We start from the raw sequence: 27093 nt of genomic DNA, 5'->3' as shown, positions 1-27093 counted from the left end.
GGGGGGGGGGGATTAGGCGTATATTGACTTGGACTGGATGTGATCTTGTAAAGGAGTTTTATTCTTCTGGCATTTCGTCAGTTATCGATACCCTGTAAATCATACCTACCTTCCACTGAGCTCTAGGGATGTTACTTAGTGTCTAACCCGATAGACAAGAATACACAACCTACTTGCACTCTTACTCCTCCTCTATTCTAGCGTCCATGCCCCCCATCATCATCATCCTCTTAACCATCTACCATCTCCACTTCAGCGCCCTCAAATAATACCATGCCTTCTTCGCAGTTTAAAAGCGCATTATTCCGCAATTGCTCAATCTTCACCATATCAAGTAGCAATTCTTCCGACGACGAAAGGGACCTCGTTACCGAGCTCTGCTTTATCTATCTGAGATGCTCCAGAGGAAGAAGAGATGTAGGATCCAGTGGCTACTCAGGACAAATATGCTCTGGGTTTGAGAATTCGTCCGTTTCTTTGTCATGAGGATGGAGAGACCTAGAGACAAAGAAAGGAGGAAATGAAGGGGTAAGCTGGGACTGAGCAAAGGACTTATTTATCTGCAAAAGGTTTCCCATTTTGAAATTGGAAAGGTAAGTGTATATACAATGTATTCCGAGAATATTTTACTGAACACCAAGCAAGCATGTTTTGTATAACAGATACCTCTTTTCACCATGAGCAAAACACCAAGGTCAGATCCATTCAACCAGCTTCTTAGAAAAGGAATAGCGCTCCCTGCTTCGCGCGAGCATCACGCCCGGATCCCTAATACCGTGTGTTCACCTGTCTCGAATACATCGCAGGTTCATCGTAGTCGTAGTTCCTTGAGCTCGCCCGCCGCGAATACAGCGGCCGAGTGTCAGCGTCATAGTCGTACGTGTCCAGATTTTTGTATTCTTTTCTTCTCTGGTAATTACTCTTCGAGGTATGGCTGCTATCGCTCCGACGGCCGCGCGACCGCGATGAGTGCCCGTGCTTGTGCCGGTACCGTTTCTCCCAGTCTTCTTTCTCACCGTAGGTGATGCCTTTGGGCCAGAAATGGTGCGCGCAGACGAAGACCCCGAGGATCTCAATGAGGTGCATTATTGCGCTCCCTCCGGCCATGTTAGCGGTGTTGAAGTGGTTGTTACGATGCAGGTCGGAGGTCATGTGACTCAAACGTGTGGGAGTAACAGGTTTGATGAATCGACTTAATCTCAAGGGACGAGAGAATTGGCACGTTGACCAAGAAATATACGCTGATAGCGGTTATATGTGAGGAAAGGAGCCACATGGTTTTGTTTCAGTGGGATTTCGAGGGATTTGGGAGGCGGCTGCGCCTACTTTGCGTTCCCAAATCCCACAACCTTCCGCCCACGCTTCTTATGATTGCGCCATGCGAGTGAGACGGAGATGGGAAGGATCCATTGGCAGACCACCAAAAATAATGGCTTTGATAACATTTGATCGACGAGAACGGAGTGGTGCGACAACGTCTCTCGGTGGTCGTGAGAGGGGTGAGGCTGTAGGTACAAGGTTTCGCAAGTCGTGCTGAAAATCAGATATGCAGTATAATTGAGCCAGGATGGATGCGGTAGACCTTGTGCTAAAGAATACCGATAGAAAGCGTTCCGATTTCCTGCAAAAATCATATATTTAGCGGTTTCAGTAATGGGTGGGATATATAGGAGCGACAAAGAGGACTTAAGAAGATACCGGCAATAATCGCCCCAAGATTAAATACTAGAAACGGTCTGTCTTTCGAAGAAACACGATGGATAGAAAGATGTTGGTGAAGCGAAAGGTGTTCTAGACAAACCAGACAAGGAAAACCCACTCTTAAAAGCGCTTTTCCTCCTTCCCAAATTTGTGTAAGTTCTCCCGACTATCTCCTCTTAATGAAATGTTTTTGGCCGATGAGAAGTCGAGTACTGGGATGCCCAAGCCATAAGCTTGACTTTCGGAACCTTCCAACCAGGATTGGCAGCCTTCATTGCGGCAAACTTCGCATAGATAGATTCTACATGTATATCCACATTCGTGTTGGGGAAGTCGATATCGTAAGAACGGCGAAAGAAGATTGACAGGGTGGCTGGGCTCAGCCGTTGTCCCCACGGGGCCGCCATCCTGAGCAACTCCTTTTCGTGATCGGCCAGAATGCGGAAGACGATATGCAATTCCTCCAAATGTCTGAAGCTCAACAGCCCTCCTTGCCCGAACAAGTTGCATGAATCCCGGGTCCACATGTCCCACCAAGTATTACATGGAATGCTCAGGTGCCTAGCGTTGAAAATGCCACTTGGTTTGCTGCTTTCACCTTGCCCCCAGGGCCAGATATTGTCGACGAATATGCCATCTTTCAAGGGATCGAAGTAGTGGATATGAAACAATCGATCATCAACCGAAGTCGGGTTAAAGAGAGCCTGGTAGCAGGACAAGACTTCCCGCCGCGATTCACGGCAGACGTGGAGGAGGTTGGAGATGATTTTCGGGCAGGGAAACGTAGCTTTACAATGGGCCTCGAAGCCCAGCCAAAGCCGCTGCCTATCCACGCTGACATCTCTCACCAGATGTATGGTACGAGGAGCCGGCAGAGCGTGATGCCAGATTTTGATCCTCAACTCTGCAGGAAGCTGTCGGAAGCGTGGGAAGGTGGGCGGCACAACAGCACCGTTGTTATGGGAACATAGGGACATCTCGGGCAAAAGATATCAACTAGTAGGAGAGAGGGAGAGAGGGAGGAGAGCTGAAGAAGAGGGGAAGAAACCCAGCAAGTTGCAACGAGCAACTCACAGGACTGTTGTTGATGCGGGAGCCTGGCAGGGAGTCCAGGATAGCCGAGTACAGCACCTATTGTACGGCCTGGATGGAGCGGGCCACTGAGCGACACTCTGGACCGAGCACGAATGCATCATGGCTGGAACGTTGGAGGTGGTGTTGGTGTCGGTGTGATGATTATCACTTGCTCGCGCATCGAATGTCAGCCTTTCGCATCTTCCCGTCGACGGTACGAAGCTGATTACCTAAAGCGGCAGCACCTTACTGCTTTCCGACATCCAGCTGAAAAAGAACTCCCCAACAGTCCTCCTCTCCTCAACATCACCAACCCTCCCACACCATAGGTACCACGAGTTAGCCATGGATGGATCAATTTCTCCCTCATCCAAGCGGAGACCTGGCCCCAAGCCTCTGCGGTCCAGCTCGCCTAGGACGCAATACCTGATCCTCTACAATTTCATATCTGCCCTCCTGTGGCTCATAGTCCTGGGCCGGGTAGTGCTGCTCGTGCCGCTCGTGGGTTTTGGCCGCACCTACGATGGCGTCGGGACATTCGCAAAATGGACGCAAACCCTGGCCGTGCTGGAAATTCTGCACGCAGCGACAGGTAAGCACTGGAGCACCGGCCCAGCCCTTCGGTTGCACTTGGCTTTGGCTTACGGTTGTGAATCCCAGGTCTTGTGAGAGCTCCTATCAGCACTACGGGAATGCAGGTCTCTAGCCGCCTGCTGCTGGTCTGGGGTATTGTCAACAACTTCCCCTTTCTTGCAAAGAGCGCCGGATACTCAAGCATGCTCATTGCATGGAGTGTCACCGAGGTCATTCGATATTCATACTTCGTCGTGAACCTGAGTGGATACCAGCCAGCTTTCATTACCTGGTTGAGATACAACACCTTCTATGTGCTATACCCGATGGGAATCAGCAGCGAATGCTGGTTAATATACAAGGCAATTGAGCCAGCAAAGGAGATCAGACGGGAATATGCCTGGATCTTGCAAGCAATTCTGCTCATCTACATTCCAGGCAAGTCTACTGCTGAAGGACGCTGTGAACTGCAGCTAATGGTATCCGTATGCAGGCTCGTATATCCTCTTCACACACATGATGGCGCAGCGGAGAAAGGTGATGAGAGGGAAGCAGGTACAAAAGGCAGAGTAAGAATGGGTGGAGATAGACACAAAAGTTGCATGTTCCAAAAGTCGGGATTTGCTATTCCTCGTTTCAGGCCTGCCTCCTTTCAAAGGGTTGCGTTACAACTTTACATATCGCTTAATATAATAACGTCCCCGCAACTATTCTCTTATTGCCAAAGGATCTGACTTCCATTATCGCTCTTCACTGTAATGTGTCCATCTCTAATCGTCAGCGGGCTCTATGCTAGGTGCGTCTAGCTCATACGAAGTACGCTGTAGGTATGTAGGGTGCCCTATCAAAGATAGCGGTCAAGTCCCAGAGAGCTTCTATAATTCTATGCTTACCTGATCCATGACTATAAGTCCTCGTTCATGCCGCCCTTAGATTCTAGCCAGTTCTCCTTTTATTACTACAGTTATGCTTTCAACTTGGATCAGCTCGGGCCCCGCCATTATCTTGCACCTACCTAGGTTCACTCGTTGTAATCTCTAAGTCCCAAATCTGCTCGCCTTCTTCACGATCAGATAGCAAGCCCAACCAGCCCCGATCCATCGACCAAGCATGTTGGAAGGCACATCGTCATCGATATAGGGCCACTTCTAGGGGTCCCTATTTTCACGTGATAGAAGATAACTAAGGGTCTACCTAGGTACTAAATCGACGCAGCACTTACCTAAATCGACGGACTTATCCTACCAGAGAGGATCCTAAGACCCAAGATTACCTTGAATCAGGAATACTACAAAAAGGTTTTACAAACGCGCCGATTTAAGGTAGCTACAACCTCGTGGTGTACCCAGATTAGTAGTCTATCTATACATATCTATTTATTTAAGAGAAAAGCTGGTACATACGACCACAGACTGAGGAGAACTGGGCATCCCGTCCGCTCTGCCATACATAAGCCTCAGATCGGTAGATTAGTAGTTGGGTGGGTGACCACCAGCGAATACCTACTGTTGTATGTTTTTCTTTTGAAATTTTTTTTTTTTTTGAACTTCATTCCTTTTTTGCTTCAGGTTCCTATTTGATCTTCTTCTACCTACCCGTGTTAGGGCTTGTATTTTTATGATTGAGCCATAAGAGTTGATAATTGAAGTGGAAGTACATGTTGAAATAAAAATGTCAATGCAGCTTTTGAAGGCGGCATAGCTTTTCAAGTCAAGGTATTCATTAAAAACGACGTGTTATTAGAAGTCTCGCAGGTGAATCGATTTATTAGAATAACTAGGTAGGTAGTTATTTGAAAGCAATGCATGCATCATCCCTCATGAATCCGGGAGACCTCCACCCCCCATAATACCCTTCCTCCCCTTAAAAAAGCAGACTACAAGTATTCTCAAAAGCATCAATGACCTCCGCCACCTTCCTCCCCTAAAGGAAAAACAGTCAAGTATTCTCAAAAGCATTAATAACCACCGCCACCTTCCTCCCCTAAAGGAAAAACACTCAAGTATTCTCAAAAGCATTAATAACCACCGCCACCTCACAAATCCTCCCTCCCTCCCTTATTAGTATAAGGAGTCTAGAAAGGTCGCTTGCACGAGGGGCAATAAGGCATCATCACCTGACCCAGTCGCTGTCCCGTAACAGCATCGAATGTCTGATTGCCAGAGCCCATATCTGGAACCGGACCGCGAAAGATTGGAAGACCAGTGCCTGGGTCGGGGGTCGAGGTGTAAGGAGGTGGCATGCCCATGGACTGTGCTTGCTGCATAGCGCTCTCGAAGGGACGTGGTGTCTGCGTGGAGGAGCGTGCGCCGCCTCTGGAACCTCTGCCGCGGGAAGCTGGCGCGCCCCGAATCGCGGGGATAGGTCTGTATGCGGGGATGTTGCTGGGTGGATTGGCGGCAGCATAAGGGCTTGTATAGGGGCTTGCATAGACACTGCTTCCTCCTGGCATGGGGTAGCCTAGCTGATTCATATTTGGGGGCATACCATGGATGGTATTTGGTACCGCAAAGCGGTGCTGGATTTGTTGTTGTTCAGCAAGAGTGAGTGGAGCTGGAGGGACAAAGGTCATGGGCTGGGTTCCGGGTTGATCGTTGCCACGGTTGCTACGCTTGGCTCCTGTCTTTTGTCGCTTTGCAACGGGCGCCATCGGGGAGACTTCTTCGTCAGAAGACAGAAAGATAGGATCTTCCACGGACGGCTGTTGGGTCGGGGAACGGCCGCGAGGATTGGCTTGAGCTGTGGCTTTAGATTCTTCTGCTTTTCCACTTCCGTGGGTACTAGCCGGCTTGGATGACTCTTCTTTTGCTTTGGGGGCGTATGGGCTTTGGTAGTAGCTGGTGGGGTTCTTTGCTCCTTTTGACTGTTTGGGAGTGGTATTGTCTGTTGCACCGTCACCTCCAGCCATAGCGCCATCAAATGCCCTTTTATTTGCTTGTGAAGCGGGTGCTTTGGAATGAGGCAACTTCGATCGAGAAACAAGCACCGGCTGGATCAAAGAGGGAGGGTCTGACATCGATCTTGATCTCGCGTTAGGAGAACGAGACAATAGGTTGGAGTTACCCTTATCCGGACTCTTTGCAGCAGCTCCAGGTAAGAGGGGCTTAGTGTCCATGGTAGGACTATCAGCTACCTTCTCCGGAACTGATAGTTCGCTGATGGTTGGGCTTGACAAGGGGACCTGATCGCTCGCAGTCAGATCTTGACCAGCACCCTGGCGAGAATGAGTGAGAAGCAGGCTAGCTGCGCGGGTCGAGTACGAAGCAGGTTCCTCCTGTGCTGGGCGTCGACCGGGCTTAGAAGTATTGGGACGTGGATTAGTTCTTGTCTTTGACGGCGAGCCCATATCTCTCGGGGTTCCACCATCTCCCGGGCCTCCATCATCTCCCGAAGCTTCATCGGGATCTGGGTTTCTGACCTTTTGATACCAATGCTGGAACAAGATATCCCCGTTGTATTTGCGTCTGCTCAAGCCTCTCGCGTCCATATCCCGCTGCATGACCGCAGCCAAGTCCTCAAAAGAGCGGCCTTGCGTGCCATGATATCCCTGGGAATAGTAGGATTTGGGAATAACTTCTTCCAAGAAGTATTTCTTCTCTTCTTCAGACCAGAATGGAGCACCCATCTTGGAAGACGCTTAGTGGCTAAGCTGACATCAACGGTTTGGATTGTGCTTTGAATATCGTTCTGAAGTGAATACTTCTCTTTTGGCGATCTTGTGCGGCTGGTATTGAATGTTAGCATAAACAGAAAAAGTATGATAGATCGAGAAGCGTGCAAAGTGAAGTGACTCTTACTTCCAATGAATGCTCCTTTGAGAAGACGTAGAGTGCAAGAGTGGTCAAGGCTTCTTCCCTTCTTGTAGTTACTTGCCAGGTTAGTAAGTTGAAGAATGTATCTTATGGACCCTTCTTTGCCTTGGAGTTACCTGAGCAGGGTCGTGTTATTGTCCGACTTTCTTCTGCCTCTGAGGTGAATTAGCCGCTGGCCAGAATGGAAGGGAGTCACTAGTAGGACTGTAGTAATGTACTCTTAGCCAGGCGAGAGGATGCGGCCAGAGGGAAGTTTGATACTCTCTTCGTCTGGGAGGTTGGTCAGTTGAAGGTGGCAAGAAAGAAGAGGAAGACGAAAAGAAGAAGCTCGACTGGAAATCGAGGAGGTTTTATACTCGTAGCAAGCGAGTTGAGCGCGTACGCGTATGAATTGGTGAATCACTTACCACCAGCTTAGCGTGCGTCACAGTACTGGGAATTCACTTTCGAGTTGCCAGTCTTGCAAAGAGAGTCGAGATAGAATCAGAACGCCTAAGCCCTTGTGGCACAAGGAACCTTATTGGCCAACGATCAACATGCAGCCCTCGAGTTACTGTCCAAGATAGGCGATTTCAAGATTGACTTTGCTTGAGACACCTTCTCTCAAACAAAGGCTAGGAGAATATTGTCTGCGACTGACAGATTTCTTGCGTTGGAGAAAATCTCTAGGTTTGTGTGGTGTGCGGTGTGTGGTCTTGCCTTGGGGAAATGGCTTCAGTTGTTTGTTTACCTTAGCGGATTTAGAGGTGAAGCGTGCTGAGATTATTTGTAGCAATGAAGCGAGTTTTGGAGTGAATAGATTGTGATTCACATTTCATGTACAGATACTTCTGGTTGATTCATCAAACTCCTTGTATTAGACAGCAACCGCGCTGTCATTGCTGTCATTCGTGCCTTGTGAAATACCTTCGTTGGTAGAAAGACAATACACTAGAAACAGGGGTCTAAAAGATGCCACAACAGACAGATTGAAGAAATACTGAAGAGTAGCTCAAAGTGACTTTTCTCCGCAAGTGGAGGAGCCCAGCTCACTTACTGGTTCTGACATACACAGCTTTGAGTCACCAGTGCTTCATCTGAGCAGCATCAAAAGATAAGTAGGTACAGACTTGTTGATACTCCCTTCTGGCTTTTGGGCTAAATATAAGCCGGCTGACTGTATCATTAGAATGAACACTTGTCTAGACTTTGCATAATAATACCAGTTCCTGGAACCGAGATCCGCCCAAACACAGAGGCGTCCGGATACGTAACAGGAAAAAATCCAATAATAAAAACCCTTGATAAGTGAAAGACTTAGACAACAGAGCAGAAGCCGAGCTATAACGGCAGAATAGTTTTATACCAAAGATAACCAGCGCCTTGTGAGGAAAAGAGCGAAGTTCCGGGATTTTTTATAATTTTTTCATTACCTCATTGACAGTCTTGATAGCCAGTTTCTTTCTCTCTGCTTCAGGTAGATCTGCCCCCATGTCTATTGTCGTCAGCTCAAACCCCATGAATTTCTAGGGTGACATACCTCTTACGGCCTGCATTTTGAGCATCATGGCCTGCAGCTGCTCAATCTCTTCATCACCTTCTTCTTCGTCTCTTATCTCTTCCTCTCTATCAGATCCACCCCCATAGATTGCCTGCTTCATCCCGAACATCTCCATTTCCATCTCTGCGGCACTGATTCCAAACCCAAGACTCCCATCTTCATCTTCGTCATCTGCTCCAAGGTCATCAAAGTTAATCTCACCATCTACGTCCTCACCACCTCCATCCCACTCATTGGCCTCTAAAGCCTCTTTCAACCTCTCGATGCCCATAGGTTCTGGCACGTGCATCAGTACTCGAACTTTTTGGGAGCAAAAGCAGAACGACTAGCTAACCTGAAAACTCATTCCTCCCCTTACTCTCAAAGTCCACAAACTCAAAGCCGAATTCTTGACACAGCTCTTCCCACTCATCAAAGCTCTTCTCCAGATACGGCGTTTTGGACTGGGGCATCGCCACCGCCAAGCAGACGCCGTCCCATGAATACCCGCATCCTTCCTTGACGACCTCCGCTACATTTTCCAGTAGGACTTTAACGTCCTTCAAGCCAGCCTCGTCGACAGGCTTGCGGAAACAGACCACGAACGCCCCCAGGACAGTGAGCACTTCCCGAGCCTCAGGCGCGAGGAATTCCGAGGACCAGACGGGCGGCTCGGAGATCTCGTCGAGCCAGATGGGGATACTGGCTGTGTAGTAGCTGGTTTTCACCTCCCAGTTATGCGTTGTCCCGGCTATGGAGTCTGCTGCTACAGAGGGCACGGCTCCCGTGAGGCCTGCGTCATACACGTGAGGGGTTGGCACTTTTGCTTTGGGGTTTTCTTACCTTTGACTAGGTCAAGGAGTCCCGAGTCCGGCTGGCTCACTGCGAGAATACGTCGAGGATGTGAGATTTCCATTTTGTAGATGTGGCAGGATGGGAGGCAGTCGATCGCATTTGATATTCTACCTAGTTAACCTGGAATCAGGTAAGAGAGGGGCGATCACGTGATATCATACCAGATAAGGTAGGGAAGTCAAGGGAACTTTAAGGTCTGGATTGAGGAGCTTCGTAATGGGTATTGAAGAACAGAATGAGTACAAAGATCATAGCATTTGATATCAAGAGACGCGTGCAATGTGATCGGCTTAATATTTCACGGTTTCTTGCTCTTTTCACTCCGCCACTTTATGGCAATAGCCAACACCTGGTGTATCGAGCATCACTTTTCCATTAACGCCGTACCAATTTGACCCCAAGCCATTATATATCCTCATTTCAATATTGACCACTTCTCAGCCTCTCGCTGCGCCTCGTCCACTCGCTCGTGCCCTGCTGACCGTCGCTCTTCCTCTGGCCAAACCAACACCTCTACCCTTCACCCCTCTGCTTCTGAACATCGGAGCGTTCCTGTAGTTGCATCCGGTGTTAGTATTTTCTCTTGGTCTAGAACAGTATAGGGGAAGAAATGGGACGCTGGACAGGGGTTTGCTGTGTATTGACAATAATAAGAACGGCTTTACGAACCTGAGCATGTCCGGCACAATGAAGAATCGCACATGCGAGCCCCGAATATAGACCTGATCGAGATGGCTGACACGGCCATCGCGCGCAGTGACCGTGATATCCTTGAGCTGAACGTTCATATTGTCCTCAGCTGTAGTGCCCCGTATGTCAGCGCGTGGGGATGGTTTTGCGGACGGGAGAACAGACCTTCGAGCAGCTTGCCACGGTATACTTGGCCGGAAGTAATTTCGAGGGTGACGACATGGCCCTGCGAAAATGTTGGAGTCAGCAAAGCTTCAAGCACGACGAGTCTCCTGCTCTTGAACGGTGTAGGATGTGTGGGGGAATATATGTCTGTACCTGCGCCTCGTTCAGCAGCTTGATCGGGATGCCGATAGTACTCGTCATGGTGCCTTAATATGATATGGGGAGATCAAAACTATCTTTCGAAGGCAGAAGACAGTCTTGACGTGGTCGCGGGGCTGAGTGGGCGTTGGATCAATCCCGACAGTGCAAAAGCTCGCGACGTCGCGCTAAGGATTTTGAAGCTCTCGCTAGCCTCATCCATCTTCTTTGAACTTCATATCTCAGATCTCTCTCCATTTCCCACAGGCGGCGAGCCCATGGACATGAACACCCTCAATGTCTCGGCGACGTTGAATGTTTTCCGTCTTCTCACGAGGCCTACGCTATGTTTACCTCACGCGACTGTTTCAACATTTAACCATCTACCAATACCTCTGAACAAGGCATTTGGGAAGTATGAGAAGGTTGATATCAGGGCTGTAGTTTTGGATAAGGATAATTGCTTTGCGATTCCTAATTCAAATGAGATTCATAAGCCATACAATGTAGGTCCATAATATTTAATACTTTATTCCAGTGCCGTGCTTGAATGATCTTTAGATGTCTCAATAGATATCTCAGTTGTCTAAATCCAGTTTGGGAAGTTGGCAACTACCATTTGATGCCGGGATATGTTTTTGTATTCTACTTGAAGTAACTAAGGAATTTATAAAGCTCATCTGACCTCTCACAGGAACATTTTGAGCGCCTACGAGAAGCTTACCCCGGCCGGCGCCTTCTGATCGTCTCCAACTCCGCTGGCGCTTTCTCTCTTGATCCCCATGGCCGTCTCTCCGCTGAGCTCGAGAAATCAACCGGAGTGACCGTGCTTCCACACAGTACGAAGAAGCCTGGCTGTGGGCCCGAGATCATGGAGTATTTCCGTAAATACCCTGAGACTGGTGTCACGAGACCTGATCAAATCGCTATCGTTGGTGACAGGCTGACCACAGATGTCATGATGGCGAACCTGATGGGGAGTTATGCCATCTGGGTCAAAGATGGCGTCTTGCCGCCAGAAAAGACGAGCGTCGTAAGCAAGACTCCTTGTCTCGTCATGGAGTGCTGATCTGATGAACAAAATATAGTTTGCGCGCCTGGAGCAGAAATTCGCAGGATACCTGCAGGGTCGAGGATATGAGGCTCCTGAACCAAGGATTCCGTTCGAGAACTAGGATCCGAAGGATGAATAAGCACTGGCATTGGAAGTTTTGTGAAAATGGTAACTATTTGTTTGGAGTGAAGCATTCCACTGACAATGCCATTTCCGGGAATAGCAAGGTGAGGAACCCCACTGTTTTGTCAACTGCGAGTATACTCATCTGCCCTATAGATACTATGGACGGCGAAGTAAAATCATGCGTGGACATCCACGCATCCTCCTCTGTTTGAGTTTGTCCGGAGGACACCCCGGGCATGAAAGCTAGACATGCGCATCAAAAGCTCTGTACCACTCCCCGCTCTGTATATTCGGGCTCAAGGAATCTGTCTTATGATGATAATAATGCATATGCAGTGCCACCATAAGGATATCCACGTGAAATACATGAATTGTGGGTGGTTTCTGAATCTTTTGGGTGTCAGGTATTGAGATAACCGGATCAAGCGCCAAAAATCCCAATGTGATCGACGTTACGGCCAACTAAGCCTTGGTGGGTCTGTTTTCAGTATGTGGACACCCCACGTTTCATTGCCCTTTTCTGAAACCGCACTCTCTATAAACTTGTGGATTGTGCTGTTGCCGCTCATCTGACAATATATGCTGAGAGTCGCGTCTCTGGCGGACCCATGGCGGCGAGTATGATACTCTGAAAACGGGACTCCGTGGATTAAAGCGGCGCCCAGTCCCTTCAAGCATACCTACCTAGGTAGGTAGGGGGGACACTTTGAGCGTCCATTGTTTCAACTTTGTAGATATTTGCCGTGAAATGACTCCATGGTCGTTCATGACTCTATTGATTTTGTCCAGGAAGAATGCTTCCGTTCCTGATGCCCTATGATATTTGTGATATATAGCGTCATGATGCGTGGATACCCAGTGTGAAGAGTTCCAAGTTCTTTTTCATGTCCCCTTTAACCCTTATCCATCATGTGTGAAATTCCGGACGTACGTGTTGTTGTCTTGCAACGATGAGATTGCAGTAATTCCGTACCGCTGGCCATTCTAATCGATTGCCCTAGCCCGATGCTCCCGTCACATTATGACGAAGACACAACTCAGCTTCAGACCCTTCTTCGATATCAAGCTCATTCTGATTTGGAGGAGGCGAATACCCGAGATCTATCAAGCGCAAAAGAATGAAATCAAGGCAGGCTATACTGGCCATTCTGTAGTCGGTCTTTGACATCTCAGGATGGAGAAATTCCATGGTATGTGCATTTTTTCCAGGAGTGGGTTATCACAGAATACGAGAGTAGGGCCAGCACTTGTTATGTAAGGGGTAGATGGCGAAATGTGGCGGACAAGACTGTGCGATCGCTGAGACAACTGTTGGAGTAGAACGGAAGAGCTCAGACTATTCTTAGGTGGCGAAAGGAAAGATCGAGAAAGAAGTTAAGAGATTTTAAGAGTGTTAGTCAAAGTCACGGCTGAAATGAGTATGCTTCCATTGTTCGAAATATAAATGAAAATACTTACGAAAAAATACTCTCTTATCAATACCTCTGTTCTGACGGTTAGCACATTATCATTAATGAACCTGATAAGAGACAATATGAACTGATGGTAAGGCTACCGAAAAATTCAGACATGAGAACAAGCCACTTGGATTTAAATATTCAAAGAATAAAATCTCGGTACTTCGACTGAGAGAAGACCTTCAAAGAGTTCGCGATACTGTGTGCATTCTCCGTACGTTGTGCTGTACATACGGAGTACAGGAAGGCTTCAGACTCGGTTCGGAAATCGTTGCCCGCAACCGAAGGAAAGATGAAAAGTAGTCAGCGCCTTAACCTTCATCCGCCACCCTGCAGCGGCAGAGATGCTCATGCTCTTCTTATCACCATGCTTCCCCGACGCCTTGTTGGCGGTCAAAGAAAGTAATGTACGTGACCGGGTTGATCATGCGCGAGTCAAACGGCGCACGTGCAGTTGCGGGCCCCCGGGGACATACACATGGCCGTACTAATAGCCCGGACGAGAAGGCCACTCCGATGCGGCCCTGCGGCGGTCGGTTCTGGTTTTGTTACCCTTGGGATGATGTCCTTGGATAGAAATTGTTACTCGGGTTTTGGAGGGAAGCAACCGAGTGAAAAATTATAGCGGAAATCAACTTTTCCCTTCTCGGCCGTGAGGGGATCTCTAGTTATCCAGTGCTGGAGGGCCCAAACACCAGAGATGTTGCCATTAGCATAACTGGGTACATGAGGATCTGGAATCTGGAGGCGAGCGAATACGGAGTATGCTTGAGCCTTGTGCAATGTGCGTGCGTGGGATATACTTTCCGTCCGCTGGATGCGCATGCCCTACTCCCTGAGTTCCTAACGTGGGTTGGCTATTCCCATACGTAGGGCGGATGGGTTTCATCGTATCATTCCTCGGAAAACCTGGCTGGACCCTTTCAAAACGCGGGGCCTGGGATGGGGGCTTCCGAGCATAGGTACGGAGTCTCAGTCAGGCCAGCCCATTTTCCTTCACTATACTCCAGGGTTTGGTGAGAGATGGCTATTACGTTTGCAACGTGTGTAACCTGTAATTTCAAGTCCTGAGGAGCTGGCGGGGTTTTGACCTCTGTGAGGTATGCTGTTGTAGACTTTCAAGACTGTAGGCCTGCAGCATTGTTGGCGTGTAGACTTGTCAAGACCCAAATCGGATTACTCGAGGATTAGTCAGGACCATACCCCCTTTTATGCGGCGCTCGACGGTTCCTGGAGCGTTCCTGACTAGCAGGATCAAGCCTAACCGCTTCGCGCGAAAGGCAGCTTGCAGAGCCCATCCACGTTCGCTCGTTGCTGGCAAGCGTCAAGAGCTGCTGCAGGAACAAAGGGATGTATGCACGGGGTGTTTAGTACACAGTACTTACTTATGCTGTGCCTGGTGCAGTGTACACCGTAAATCCTAACGGCTTTCAACCTTACCTACCTACCTCTGTACGGAGTAGTCCTCCGTCGGCGTCGCTCTCGAAAAAATAGCGGCACTGTGCTCCGTGAAGCATCATCGAAAACCAGCTAAAGTAGCGACGTAGCTGGAGCGATGGAGTAGTAGTAGTGGCTGCTGGCGTTGACGCGATGCTGCATCTATTTCCATTTCCATCGCCTTGCTGTATCCCACTACTGCCCGTGCGCTTGCCAATTGGCAACTCGGGCGGCAATTCATGCTCGTCGGGGGGGATCGTCATCGTGCCGTTTCAACAAGAGCAACAATTGGCTTCTCAAGCCCCGCCCCCCTTATCCCGGTAAGCTCGACGGACCTTGAAAGTCAGCAGGTCTCCCCTCTTCGCTCGAGCATTTTTTTGGCCCTTTTGTCAAAAAGTTGCAAGTAACATGCGCAGTGGTATTCAAGGTATCTTCGAGGAAGTGGTCCAAGGACGAAGGAACACGAAGACTTCGAGAAAGCTGATTGGTACATTGTAGCAGATTAGTAGATCAAAGAATGATATCGTACCGCTACCGTAACTCGTGGTACTGCGCATGATTTGTCCGGTTGATTGCATGTGCTACAAGACTTTGCGTATAGAAAAAGAAGCTGGAGATGTTGTAGATTCTACAGGGAGAGGGGGAGAGAGAAGCCAAGCGGTTGGATTCGCTGGCAGACTGTCCAATCATGCAACGGTCCCAGTTGTCACAGTGGCCAGACGATTATCTAGGCGGTCGGAATCTCCGCCTCAGGGGCCCACGCCTGCGCAGAGTACGGGTGTATAATCGCCGGATTGTACGGAGGAATATGAGGACGTCGTTGTAGGGAAGCCGGACGGAACATTCATTCTGAGACCATTGGTGAGCAGTGAGTTGAGCCGTGAGCAGTGAGCTTCCGATCATAGACGAAGCTTGCACTGGCCACTCGTCACTGGTCAGCGGTCAGCCATGCAGGAATCGCGCGTGGACCAGGGTCTTCCCCCCTATTCCCTTGGCTCTGGCCCTTCTTCCGTGGACGGAGTACGGCGCGAGGGCGGAGAAGGCAAAGAGGCCAGACGCCGCCAGAGGGGAGTAGTAGTCTGGTGAGGGTACGACACGTCGACCGCGTAACTGACTGTACGCTGGCAGGACTGTGGAAGACATTGTACACAGAACGGGCGTACACGGTGCAGCGGCACAAGATAAGCAGATGCCTTACCTCAGAGTCTCAGATGCTGGGGGCAGTGCCAGTAGTCAGCGGTAGTCTTGGATGGATCATGGAGCAGAGCAGCAGTCTGTACCTCTGTCCCTCTGTACCTCTGCACCCAGACTACCGCGTAGTGGCATTCAGATCTCCAGCGCGCAGCTGTGTAGTTGAGTCCTACCGCAGCGGACTACTCTGTACAGCCCTTTGGGGGCCGTGGTAGTGGGAGTGTTACTTCGTACCTCGTCGTACCCTGGAGAAGACTGCGTCAGTTGGTCTCTGGCCGTTCCTGAGCCGCTAAACCGCTTCCGGCTACCTAGCCCGCGCGCTGCCCACCCTCCAGTGCCTCACCGTCGACCCCTTCCCTCAGGTACCTATACCTTACCTGACCTTACCGACCCGTCTCCGCCCTCTCTCCTCTCCTCTCTCCTCCTCTCCTCTCCTCTCCTCTCCTCTCTCTCCCTCCTCCCCATCACCTCACCTCGCCGCCGCCCTCGTTCAACCCTCTTTCTCTTTCCTTTCCTTTTTTTTGGCCACTACGTTCCCCTCTGCGGGTTCATTACACTCTTTCGGCTTTCCAACCCATCCTTTTGAATTCAAGTCACTCCTTTGGGCCCACTTTGCCGCCATACACTCTTTCGATCGAGCCTCTTTTCCCGGATCCTTCAAGCTCCCTTCCTAGCTTTCGAATCCCATACCATTCTTTTTCCTGCCAGATACAGCGAATCCTTTTCCATCACACTTCTCAACCTTTGATTCTCTCGGTTCTATCGATTTATACCTATACTTTGTCGAGTCGACACCACTATACACATTTGGGAGAACCACCACACTCATTCAATTATTGCAACATCGGCCTATAAGGAGATCTACATTATCAAGCGAACAATAAGGAACACTCGCGTACGGAGGCACTCTTACTCGAACCCAGCTCTGCGTGAGGAAACATGGCCCAGGACACGAAGCCCGACATGGCGGAACTGGCGCAGGAGGATGCGGCGATCAAGATGTCCTCAACGCCATCCCCAACCGCGTCAAATCCAGCCAGCAGCTCATCCGCACACCGAAGACCCTCACGGAAGAGTACTTTGACCCAGCAGCAGAAAAATCGGAAGAGACAACGTGCGACGCAAGACCAATTGGCCACGCTGGAGTTGGAATTTAACAAGAACCCCACGCCAACGGCCACAGTCAGAGAACGAATTGCGGAGGATATAAATATGACTGAGCGATCTGTACAGATCTGGTTCCAGAACAGGTGTGCTCCATGCGATCTAGACAGCCAGAAAAGAAACTGACCACTCTAGACGGGCAAAAATAAAGCTCCTGGCAAAAAAGAGCATCGAGACGGGCGAAGACTGTGACTCGATTCCGGAAGCAATGCGTCAGTATCTTGCACTCCAAACCATGGAGTCTGGAAGGTCGTTGTTGGGAGGCAACTTCCTGGGCCGTTCTGGATTGGTGCCTTACGGTAGCGGTAATATGATAATGGGAGGTGACCATGGTCCTCAAGGCAAAGTCGGTATGTGCATCAATTCCATCGCCCTTTTGTGTCAAATGCTAAGATCTTCGAGTCATCCACCACCTTTCGTGTGGATCGTTAAGTATTGGATCATGGAGACGGGTAGGCCAAAATGCCATGGATCTTATCATCTTCTACTCCCCCGACAAGGCGTGCATGACATACTATATCAACAATGATCAATCAGGCTACAAGATCGAATACCCTTTCTCATTTATCAAAAATATCTTCCTGGAACATGGGGATATTGAATCAGGGAATCCCGGTGGTTTGGTGGTGGAACTCAATCGACCGCCGCTCTTCTTTATGGACTCCTCGGGATCAGGTGGATTTTTTCATTGTGACGACTTTTCCGAGGAGCAGCAGGCGTCCCAGGTACTGGTGCACCATCTCGGAGGAAACCCCAAGGTCCTGAGCGGTCAATTGGCGAAGTTGGTATCTTTAGAATCTTTCATCACCCGACATGGCCCGTTCGAACATCAGCAGCAGCAACTGTCCGTATCAGCCCCTGTCTCTCCAATTGGTCATCGCCCAGCGTCTCAGCCAAACTACAGCGCCCAGGCCCATGTTGGCATGTTCCAGGAGTCGCAGTGGGGGATTGCAATGCACCCAGGTGCTCGTCCACCCGGCCACAAACGACAAAGGAGTCGATCTGTCCCTATGGCTGTTGATTTTTCAATGTTTAACAACCCGATGCCATCATTCCTCATTCAGCATCCCGGTGAGACCCAACAACAAAACCATAATCCAAACATCTTCGCGCCTATCCCACAATCACCAAATAATCTGGGACCTATGGGCCCGAACTTGCGAATCGACACATCATCTGGGTACGGCATGGACTTCAGACAATACCCCATGTCTGCAGCTACAACTACGTCCCCGTCAGATTATGCCAGCCCCTCCTTCTTCTCACAAGGTCCCGATTCAGGAGCGCTGCCTGCATCTTCATATAATACTCCCTTCGCAGCACCCTTCCTCTCCCCTAACCCTATGATCGACCCTTCAGGAATGAACCCGCCGTCAGTTTCTCCCCTGTCGTTCATGAGCCATGGCGACCCAGCAATTGTTGACCAATCTCCACCTCTGTCGATGATACGTCGCAGCCCTTCTGCAGATATATACGGCTTGTCGCATGATCCTCACTCGAGTATATCTGATGATGGGACTGGACTGAACGAGATGTACTCGAAACACACCTTAAACCTCCCCATGCATCCGCACTCTACAACATTTGCGGAGCAGCAAGCAGCAGACATGGACATGAACCAGCTCGTCTCGTTCGACGAAAACCCAGCAAGTCTTTCTCCGGAGGACCTATCCCACTAATAAGCGATTCGAGTCATGTCGGTTAGCCCAGAGCCTGATTTATTTCATGGTTCTTCGCGCCCGTGGTTTGGTTGCATTTGGTGATAGCTGAGAGGGTAAAGACTACGTTCTTCAGCCATGTTCTGTTGTTGACCGAAGATGCGATATGGGAGGCGTTCGTGGGCGGTGTTTGACTGGATGAGTGGTATATAAAATGACGGCCTGTGTGGAATTTCTCCTGTTCTTGTCGACCTTTTCCCCCCTCCGAAGTTTGCGATAATAAGCGAGTCTTATCTTCACGAAAGACCGCCTCTTGATCTTCTTGTTTTCTATCTATCTTACGCCACGAACTTGCATGACGACTTACTCTACTCGATCATGCGTGTCTGGCACAGCGATCGTTTCTCAATGGCTTTTGCGGGCGTGTTTTGGTGCATCTGTTTGTGATTTTAATGTCTCCAGGGGAGACCCCATTGTGAGGGAGGGAGGGGTGGGCCGGGAGACGCAAATGTGTGGGGAAATACCAAAGGTGCGGAAGCGGTGGGGCTGCCAATGGAAGGAATTTGCGCCTTGATTGTGCATGCTCGAGCAGTAAGATGGATGATGGACTTAATAGCGCAATCTATTCTGTGAACTTACCTCCTCCGCTCTGGTGAAAGATGTTTGGTTCTCGATGCTCGATGATTCCCCCGAAACCGTTAGGTACCTGTAGTAGTAGTAGTAGTAGTAGTAGTACCTGGCTCCAGGTACATATGGGGCACGGTGTGTCAGCGACTCCTAAATCACGGAAGCTATCCATAGACCCGTACGGTCCGTAGGTAGGTGGGCTCAAGTAAGGTACGGGCTCAAGTACCTTAATCTGGGTGGGTTCAAACTTCAAGAGGGCTTTACCTTAGGCTCTAGCATCGACAGAAGCATAGTTGGCGATAATAGCAACAGACAAACTCCGAAAACTTGCGGTCGCGACAAGGGTGCTAAGCTCCAAAGAAGAATAATATGCCAGCAGATACACAAGATATCAATACCTGCTATGTGTCTTCAACCTTCTTCTCCTGGTACCTTGACCCAAGGCGCTCGTAAACTCGTACCCCGTAACCCCGTAAGCCGTAACTCGTAATTCGTAACCCCTAAAACAAGGTTGCCAACCTTGGAACTTACCAGCCCTGCCACGCCTCGGTAGTGACGCCACTATCATTAGCTGCCCGCTTCTACAAGGTTGGCCTGAGATCTCAGATGATCATCCCCGACTGATTTACCGTCTGCGCCGAAAGCTGAATACAAACTCTCTCTTTCCCCCCCTACTATCCCTTACGTCGCTTCAATTGACTCCGGTCGCTTTTCACACTCTCGTACGCTCGCTATCGATGTCGGACCCCTTGCGGCCTGGTTTCGTGGTTGCTATACAAAGATCCCTTGGTGACATCTACAAGTAAATCCATTGGCGGGCTTGTTCCGGATTACGACGCCTTCGAAAGAAGGACATCCTCATCTCTTTTGAACGAGGACGAAGACAATGATAATTCTGCCATGGCGGACAACAATCTAGGCTCAGAGCCTTTTTTGCGGTCGGGACAACGGAGAGTTTCTACAGATCCAATACATTCTCCAGCGACAATGGACGGCGCATCGCGAGACAAGGAACAGAAGGAACCACATAAAGTGCGCTTCTCGGAGGACTTGGACAGGGCCCCAGTTGGCGCTCAGCGTCTGGATACACCAAACTTGACCTTGGATACTACAGTAATTCCCAGAAGATCGGTCTCAACAGGCCTTCATCCCCGCAAACCCCAGAGTCCGACCTCTCCAACGTCGCCGCGAACGAGAGACAGGGGGTACTCATTAAGACGAACACTGTTTGCGAAGAGTATAAACAACCAGGCCGTACAAAGCCCGATTGAGCTCGCGGAAGCGGGTTTCTCACAGAGAGATGAAGGAACGGCAGGCCGATTGGAGGAAGGGCAAGGAAAACCATCACCGGTCACTGCATCAGAAGTCACTCCGAGCGACTTCGCGGCGTCTCCGAGCCATGTACTACTTCAATCCGATCCATCGCACTCGAAGAGCAAAGAAAAGAAGGCATTTGGAACCGTAAGCTTGCCCAACTACGATACATGGGCGAGGACGAAACGTGGTAGTCCTCTGAAACGCGAAGTACAACGGATATTTAGACGGCTTTATGAAGGGACATTCCTTGAATATCTCTTCTCCAAAAAGCAGCTTCCTCCATCGAAAGATGGCAGACATATTGATCTTGATGCCTCACGCAAGACGCCATTCATTGATGAGAGGACCGGGAAGGAATTCATCGGCAATACTATTCGATCCAGTCGGTACACTCTATGGGACTTTGTTCCACGCCAGCTCTTCTTCCAGTTTTCGAAGTTAGCAAATGCGTACTTCCTTCTGATTTCAGTCATTCAGTTGATTCCGGGATTAAGCCCGACGGGAAACTTTTCAACGATCATTCCACTACTGGTTTTCGTAACCATCAGCATGGGGAAAGAAGGCTATGACGATATTCGTCGATATAAGTTGGATCAGGTTGAGAACAATAAAGATACCCTAGTATTGCACGCTTATCATCCACCAGCCCCAGGAGCTGCGACTGTGCCAGCTGGAGCGACGGATGGCCATCGAGGTTTGAAGGGTTTCCTCTCTACGAAGCAGAAGCACCAGGTACCCCACGCTGAGGATGGCTTTGTATTACTCCCTAGCGAAGGTCCAAAGCAATGGGTAAATATGAAGTGGAGCCAGGTTAAAGTTGGAAACATTATCAAACTTCAAAGGGACGATGCTGTACCAGCAGACATTCTTTTACTTCATGTCGATGGTCCAAATGGGATAGCGTACATTGAGACCATGGCTCTTGATGGCGAGACCAACTTGAAAACAAAGCAGGCGCCTCCGTCTTTAGCAAAGCGTTGTGGAACTTTGGATCACCTCGCAGCATGCCGTGCTCATGTTGTGGTTGAAGACCCGAATCGCGATTTATACAATTTCGACGGGAGAGTTACTGTGGATGGCGAGACTCTACCACTCACGACCAGCGAAATAGTGTTTCGAGGGAGCATCCTTAGAAACACCTCCAGTGTCGTCGGTCTGGTGATCAACACCGGAGAAGATTGCAAGATCCGCATGAATGCCAACAAGACTCCTCGAATTAAGTCTCCAGCGATGCAGGCAATATCAAATAAGATTGTTGTCATCATTGTGGTCTTTGTCATAATCCTAGCACTATTCTGCACAATTGCCTATCAGATATGGTCTGAAAATGTCGAAGAAAATTCTTTCTATCTCAAGGGGACGCACTACGACTTCACCTACGCAATAATCGCATTTATTATCCTCTACAACACACTAGTGCCACTCTCGCTTTACGTCAGCTTAGAGATTATCAAAGTTGGCCAGCTACTGCTTATGCACGACGTTGAGATGTACGACCCGGTTTCAGACACTCCGATGATTTGCAACACAACCACCATATTGGAAAACCTTGGGCAAGTCGATTACGTTTTCTCCGACAAGACCGGCACCTTGACGGACAATGTGATGTGTTTTCGAAAGCTGAGTGTGGCCGGTTACGCATGGTTGCATGACTTTGACCTACAAAAGGAAGCTGCCAAAAAGCTCGAGCAGATCCAGGAAAACATAGATAACACGAGGAGCAAGGGCAAAGGGGTTGCGAAAAGATCCCATTCAAGGAAGGCGGGCGCTGATAACATGAAGGGTCCGGACCGTGCTACTTCTTTGAGCAGGTCAGGCTCCGTGTGGAAATCCTCAGCCCGACCAGCCAAAGCTCAACCAGCGCTCCGTACGGAGGACCTTTTGCGATTTCTACAACACAAACCTCATAGCATCTTCACGAAGAAGGCCAAATTTTTCCTCCTTGCTCTTTCGCTTTGTCATACGTGTATCCCAGAGGTCCAAGAGAGTGGGGAAATTGAGTTTCAAGCTGCATCACCAGATGAGTTGGCTCTGGTTCGTGCTGCCCAAGAACTTGGCTACTTGGTAATTGACCGGGCCGCACAATCGATCACATTGGCATATCCAGGTGGCCCTGATTCTTCGGATACCGTCACCGAAACTTACGACATTCTCGATGTGATTGAGTTTTCTAGTAAAAGAAAGCGCATGTCAATTATCGTCAGGTGCCCAGACGGCAAGATTTGCGTCTTCTGCAAAGGTGCGGACTCTGCCATACAGCCTCGATTGAGGCTTGCATCATTAGCCCATCAGAAGTCGGCGGAGATCACACGACGAGCCAGTAAGAGGAAGAGTTTAGAAGCCGAAGAAGCCTTGAGAAGGAGGAGTGAGCATAGTCCGAGGAATAGTTTCACCAGGACCAGTCTGAGCCTTTCTCGGCCCAGCAGATCTCGGAGCCGGAGGAGTGTTGGTGGCGTAAAAACGAATATGGCTGGTTCAAAACTTCAACCAATCCGTGACGAACTTGACTCCTGGCTCAAAGACCGTGAGCACGATGTGGCAGTTGAGACCGATGATCCAGGCCCTTATGAAACTCCAACTCCCAGGGCGTCAATGGACAGATTTTCTTTTTCTTCCAGCGAGCCGAGGGCTTCAATGCAGGAGAACTACTTGGACGATCTCATTGACGATGGCCTTGCTTTAGACGACTCGGCTATCTTCGAACGATGCTTTCAACATATCGACGATTTTGCGTCCGAAGGACTTCGAACTCTGCTCTTTGGGTACCGATTCCTCGATGAGCAGGAGTATAATGGATGGAAGAAGATATACCTGGATGCAACCACAAGCCTTGTGGATCGCCAAAGACTGATCGAGAATGCTGGAGACATGATCGAGCAGAATTTTGATCTTGCAGGTGCAACTGCCATCGAGGACAAACTTCAACAAGGCGTGCCGCAAACCATTGACAAGCTACGGAGAGCTAACATCAAGATCTGGATGCTCACTGGCGATAAGCGAGAGACCGCCATCAATATCGCAAATGCAGCGCGGATATCCAAGAGCTATTCCGAAATTATTATCCTGGATCACAAATCTGGGGAAGTTGAGCAACGCATGGCCACTGCTTTACTGGATATTAGCAAAGGAGCAATTGCACACTCGGTGATCGTCGTCGATGGTCAGACGCTCAGTGATATTGACGCGAACGACACTCTGTCTCTCCTGTTCTTCGATCTGGTCGTGCAAGCAGATTCGGTCATTTGCTGTCGGGCAAGCCCAAGTCAGAAAGCCTCACTGGTGAAAAAGATAAGGACGAAGGTCAAGAACTCGATCACGTTGGCCATTGGTGACGGTGCCAACGATATTGCTATGATCCAAGAGGCCCACGTAGGCATTGGGATTAGTGGCAAGGAAGGTTTACAGGCTGCTAGGATATCTGACTACTCTATCGCTCAGTTTAGATTCCTTCAAAAACTCCTCCTAGTCCACGGCCGATGGAACTACGTTCGCACAGGGAAATATATCCTTGGGACGTTCTGGAAAGAACTGTTGTTTTACTTGGTTCAGGCGTTGTATCAGCGATGGAACGGCTACACGGGTACATCACTCTATGAATCCTGGTCCCTTACGGTTTTCAATACACTCTTCACCTCACTTGCAGTCATATTTCTCGGGATCTTTGAACAAGATCTGGCTGCTTCGACGCTCCTGGCGGTCCCTGAGCTATACGTTAAAGGCCAACGTAATGAGGGGTTCAACATCAAAAAGTATCTAGGCTGGATGTTTATGGCGTCTTCCGCATCAATGGTTATTTACTTCCTTATGTTCGGACTTTTTGGCGAAGCAATCTTCACCAAAGACGAGTCGGTCTTGGCACTGGGTCAAATGTGCTTCACTGTGGCCATTATATTCATCAACACCAAGATGCTGTGAGTTACTCCCCTTGACATCCCAGTCTAAGCATGCTGACCGTATATAAGTATTCTCGAGATGGACAACAAAACCTACATATCAGCCATAGGCATGGTATTGTCCATTGGCGGCTGGTTCCTCTGGACGTTGCTCATGGCGGAAATTTACAAACCCCAAAACGACAAAGCATACCTGCAGTACCCCATGTACCATGACTTCTACCAGCACTACGGAAGCGATCTCAGCTGGTGGCTCAACGTAATCCTTATCGTGACAGCCCTGATCCTCTTCGAGATCGCCGTGAGCAGCCTCCGAAAAACATTCTGGCCCACCGATACCGACGTGTTCCAAGAACTAGAGCAAGACCCGATCATCCGGAAGCGATTCGAGGAGACGGTGCGCAACGAGCTCGAAGGGAACGACGAGGAGGTGGAGATGGGTCGCGAGGAGAAGGCCAGCTACGATATGCAGAGGGAAAGCGATATCCAGGCATTGCTGGACAGGCCGCGGGTTATGATGGATAGTAACCCGCCCCCCCGAAGCCCCATCCTGAGTAGGAGCGAGACGGGCAGTCTACGTCGTAGGGTCTCCACGGATGTCCATGCGATGATGGATATAGAGAGGAGTCCGCGCAGCACCGCGCCGCCGGCGATGTATCGGCACTCGGTGGATATCGCGGAGCTCTTGGAGGGCAGAGTCTAATTGTGTTTTTTTAAGGGATGGATGGATGGATGGATGGATGGATGGATGGATGGATTGGATGGACGGATAACCTTTGTGATTTGATGATGATTGGGAATGATAATAATGCGAAAAGGGAAAAAAAGAACTATACCCAGATGGATGACTGACTATACCCAGGGGGGGCTGCTCAGGAGAGAGTGTTTAGTTAGAACGGGGTGGTTCGTTCCGAAAAGCTTACGAGGACTACCTTAGACGGCGCGGGGCGGGTATATCACTCGCTGGAGTTCTTGGATAATGTATGTAATATATACCTACCTATGGAAGAGAAGTCATTGCGGCTTGCGTTGCGCACACCTCATGCGTGGTTTACCGAGGATATACGTGTATTGATACAGTGGTGAAGAAATGCTTCTATTATCCTATCTAAAGCGCACACAAGCAAATTCGCCACCCTCCGTTCCGCATTTGACTTGTCCAATCGTTATTGCGTGATTTGATTTTTTTTCTTTTTTGTATTTTTTTTTTTCTTGTTATCTTCTCATAGAATGGTTCCAAAGCTAGAAAAACCATTAGTTCCACATCCCGAGAGCCGAAGCGGTTGAAAGGGGGAATGGGAAAATCGGATCAACTTACCCAAACGTTTGCTTGATGCTCCGGACATAATACTCTCCCCAATTCCTCTTGGTGACTTCCTCTTGTCCGATAGGGACACCGCTCCAGCTAACCCTCATGACCGTGACATTATCCACATCATTCTGGTCGAACTCGATCTCAAGGCGGGAGTAATGTCCCTTGGGCCATTGGTCCAATCTCCAGCTCTGCACGATCTTGGTGGGCTCGACGAGCTCGAGATACTCACCCGCTACATTCCCGCCGAACAGCTCGAACTTCCCACCCTTCTTGGCGCCCTCCCAAACTTTGGGGGCGGCACGCGTGAAGGCGGCGATACGCTGGGGGTCGGTGAAGGTCTGGTAGAGCTCGGAAGCGGGGGCACGGAATTCTTCGGTGTCTGTGACGGTTGTTGTATTGACCAAAGCGCTTCCCTTCGTGTGCGTAGTGGTGGTTGTGGTTGTGGATGTTGCAGGCGCGGGGGTTGGGGTAAACTTGGGTTTGGCGAAACCGCTTGACGGATTTGTACCAGGTGCATGCTGGATGTCCTTGCCGTGCTCAGCAATCAAGGCAGGACCTAGCTGTGCAAATTGTTTCCGGAGTTGTGGGAGGATTTTGCTCCGGACGAGGTCTTTGACAGGCGCCTTTGAGTTGGCATCCGAGTAGATGTCTATGTCAAACTGGGACAGTTAGTTAGGCCATGCAAGAGCGCCCTAGGGGACGAAGAGACGTACAACATACTCATCTTCTTCAGTGTCATGGGCAACCTCGGGGACTGTGATAGTGCCGCTGACATCGTCCTCATCCTTGGTTTTACCTGGTTCGTCAGCTATGGCCGTATGGAATCAGGGACACGGAACACACCTGAGTATTCGATGACCAGCTTTACATCGAAGATGGTGATGACCTTGCCCTTGCGTTGACTGACATCGACATCACCATCCATGCTAATCAACTTGTCTATCTGAGCGGTGACCCCATCATTCTCGGCCTTGATGCCCTTGATGTTATCCTCCAACCACTGCTTGGTCCACCCCGACACATCCTTGTTCACCCAGTGCCAATTGTTTGGGTTATGGAGAACCATGGCTGGCTAAAGTCGAGGACGAATGAATGTGTCGGCCCGGGTTACTCTGTTGATAGTGGGATTAGCAAAGTGCAAAATCAAACCGAGTTTTTCAGTGGCAGAACTGGACAGATAAATTGGGTTCAGAAGAAGGCTCTAAGGCCATGCAATTGTTTTCAGCAAATACATGAGTACAAATCGGTATAAGACTGGTGCCAAGCAAAATCATCATGTAGATGGGGTTGGTTCGTGGAATTTTTGTGTGAAAGATTCTTCTACATA

The 27093-nt window shown here is 49.6% G+C and overlaps 12 protein-coding genes across 12 annotated transcripts; 6 read left to right on the top strand and 6 right to left on the bottom strand.

Annotated features, from left to right (window-relative positions):
* Positions 1-673: 673 nt before the first annotated feature.
* M430DRAFT_263777 (hypothetical protein) lies at positions 674-1265 on the bottom strand. Its single transcript, XM_024865382.1, has one exon. The coding sequence runs from the start codon at positions 1150-1152 to the stop codon at positions 769-771; it is 384 nt and encodes a 127-aa protein (XP_024719017.1). The 5' UTR covers positions 1153-1265; the 3' UTR covers positions 674-768.
* A 612-nt stretch (positions 1266-1877) lies between these two features.
* On the bottom strand, positions 1878-2678 carry M430DRAFT_52211 (hypothetical protein; the record flags this gene model as incomplete). Its single annotated transcript, XM_024868282.1, has 1 exon — positions 1878-2678. The coding sequence occupies one exon, from the start codon at positions 2676-2678 to the stop codon at positions 1878-1880; it is 801 nt and encodes a 266-aa protein (XP_024719016.1).
* A 463-nt stretch (positions 2679-3141) lies between these two features.
* Positions 3142-3903, top strand: M430DRAFT_83744 (hypothetical protein; the record flags this gene model as incomplete). Its single annotated transcript, XM_024869616.1, has 3 exons — positions 3142-3367; positions 3436-3810; positions 3842-3903. Coding segments are annotated over 3 exons (663 nt in total), but the record flags the coding sequence as incomplete, so codon positions are not given.
* Positions 3904-5422: 1519 nt separating this feature from the next.
* Positions 5423-6973, bottom strand: M430DRAFT_43839 (hypothetical protein; the record flags this gene model as incomplete). Its single annotated transcript, XM_024867651.1, has 1 exon — positions 5423-6973. The coding sequence occupies one exon, from the start codon at positions 6971-6973 to the stop codon at positions 5423-5425; it is 1551 nt and encodes a 516-aa protein (XP_024719014.1).
* A 1291-nt stretch (positions 6974-8264) lies between these two features.
* On the bottom strand, positions 8265-9624 carry M430DRAFT_124867 (hypothetical protein). Its single transcript, XM_024861932.1, has 4 exons — positions 9523-9624; positions 9035-9472; positions 8680-8976; positions 8265-8634 (listed from the first exon to the last, which is right to left on the bottom strand). The coding sequence occupies exons 1-4, from the start codon at positions 9593-9595 to the stop codon at positions 8555-8557; spliced, it is 888 nt and encodes a 295-aa protein (XP_024719013.1). The 5' UTR covers positions 9596-9624; the 3' UTR covers positions 8265-8554.
* Positions 9625-9986: 362 nt separating this feature from the next.
* On the bottom strand, positions 9987-10686 carry M430DRAFT_124864 (hypothetical protein; the record flags this gene model as incomplete). Its single annotated transcript, XM_024861931.1, has 4 exons — positions 10543-10686; positions 10390-10450; positions 10204-10333; positions 9987-10086 (listed from the first exon to the last, which is right to left on the bottom strand). Coding segments are annotated over exons 1-4 (339 nt in total), but the record flags the coding sequence as incomplete, so codon positions are not given.
* A 119-nt stretch (positions 10687-10805) lies between these two features.
* Positions 10806-12080, top strand: M430DRAFT_68165 (hypothetical protein; the record flags this gene model as incomplete). The annotated part of the gene is made up of 4 exons (XM_024869328.1): positions 10806-11033; positions 11222-11560; positions 11616-11808; positions 11861-12080. 3 exons carry the CDS (start codon positions 10806-10808, stop codon positions 11700-11702), a joined length of 654 nt encoding a protein of 217 aa, XP_024719011.1. The 3' UTR covers positions 11703-11808; positions 11861-12080.
* A 4126-nt stretch (positions 12081-16206) lies between these two features.
* M430DRAFT_143569 (hypothetical protein) lies at positions 16207-17082 on the top strand (the record flags this gene model as incomplete). The annotated part of the gene is made up of 1 exon (XM_024862834.1): positions 16207-17082. A coding segment is annotated over one exon (441 nt), but the record flags the coding sequence as incomplete, so codon positions are not given.
* Positions 16756-18635, top strand: M430DRAFT_105967 (hypothetical protein; the record flags this gene model as incomplete). The annotated part of the gene is made up of 3 exons (XM_024861043.1): positions 16756-17042; positions 17092-17306; positions 17359-18635. 3 exons carry the CDS (start codon positions 16756-16758, stop codon positions 18633-18635), a joined length of 1779 nt encoding a protein of 592 aa, XP_024719009.1.
* Positions 18636-18802: 167 nt separating this feature from the next.
* On the top strand, positions 18803-19212 carry M430DRAFT_263685 (hypothetical protein). The gene has a single exon (XM_024865378.1). The coding sequence runs from the start codon at positions 18970-18972 to the stop codon at positions 19186-19188; it is 219 nt and encodes a 72-aa protein (XP_024719008.1). The 5' UTR covers positions 18803-18969; the 3' UTR covers positions 19189-19212.
* A 673-nt stretch (positions 19213-19885) lies between these two features.
* M430DRAFT_36208 (hypothetical protein) lies at positions 19886-25163 on the top strand. Its single transcript, XM_024866891.1, has 2 exons — positions 19886-24469; positions 24521-25163. Exons 1-2 carry the CDS (start codon positions 20229-20231, stop codon positions 25152-25154), a joined length of 4875 nt encoding a protein of 1624 aa, XP_024719007.1. The 5' UTR covers positions 19886-20228; the 3' UTR covers positions 25155-25163.
* A 511-nt stretch (positions 25164-25674) lies between these two features.
* M430DRAFT_52204 (hypothetical protein) lies at positions 25675-26832 on the bottom strand (the record flags this gene model as incomplete). Its single annotated transcript, XM_024868281.1, has 4 exons — positions 25675-25693; positions 25770-26425; positions 26480-26562; positions 26610-26832. The coding sequence occupies 4 exons, from the start codon at positions 26830-26832 to the stop codon at positions 25675-25677; spliced, it is 981 nt and encodes a 326-aa protein (XP_024719006.1).
* Positions 26833-27093: the final 261 nt, after the last annotated feature.

The sequence above is a fragment of the Amorphotheca resinae genome, assembly GCF_003019875.1.
Source record: "Amorphotheca resinae ATCC 22711 unplaced genomic scaffold M430scaffold_9, whole genome shotgun sequence".
Taxonomy (NCBI): Eukaryota; Fungi; Ascomycota; class Leotiomycetes; order Helotiales; family Amorphothecaceae; genus Amorphotheca; species Amorphotheca resinae.
This window is presented reverse-complemented; position numbering and strand designations above follow the sequence as displayed.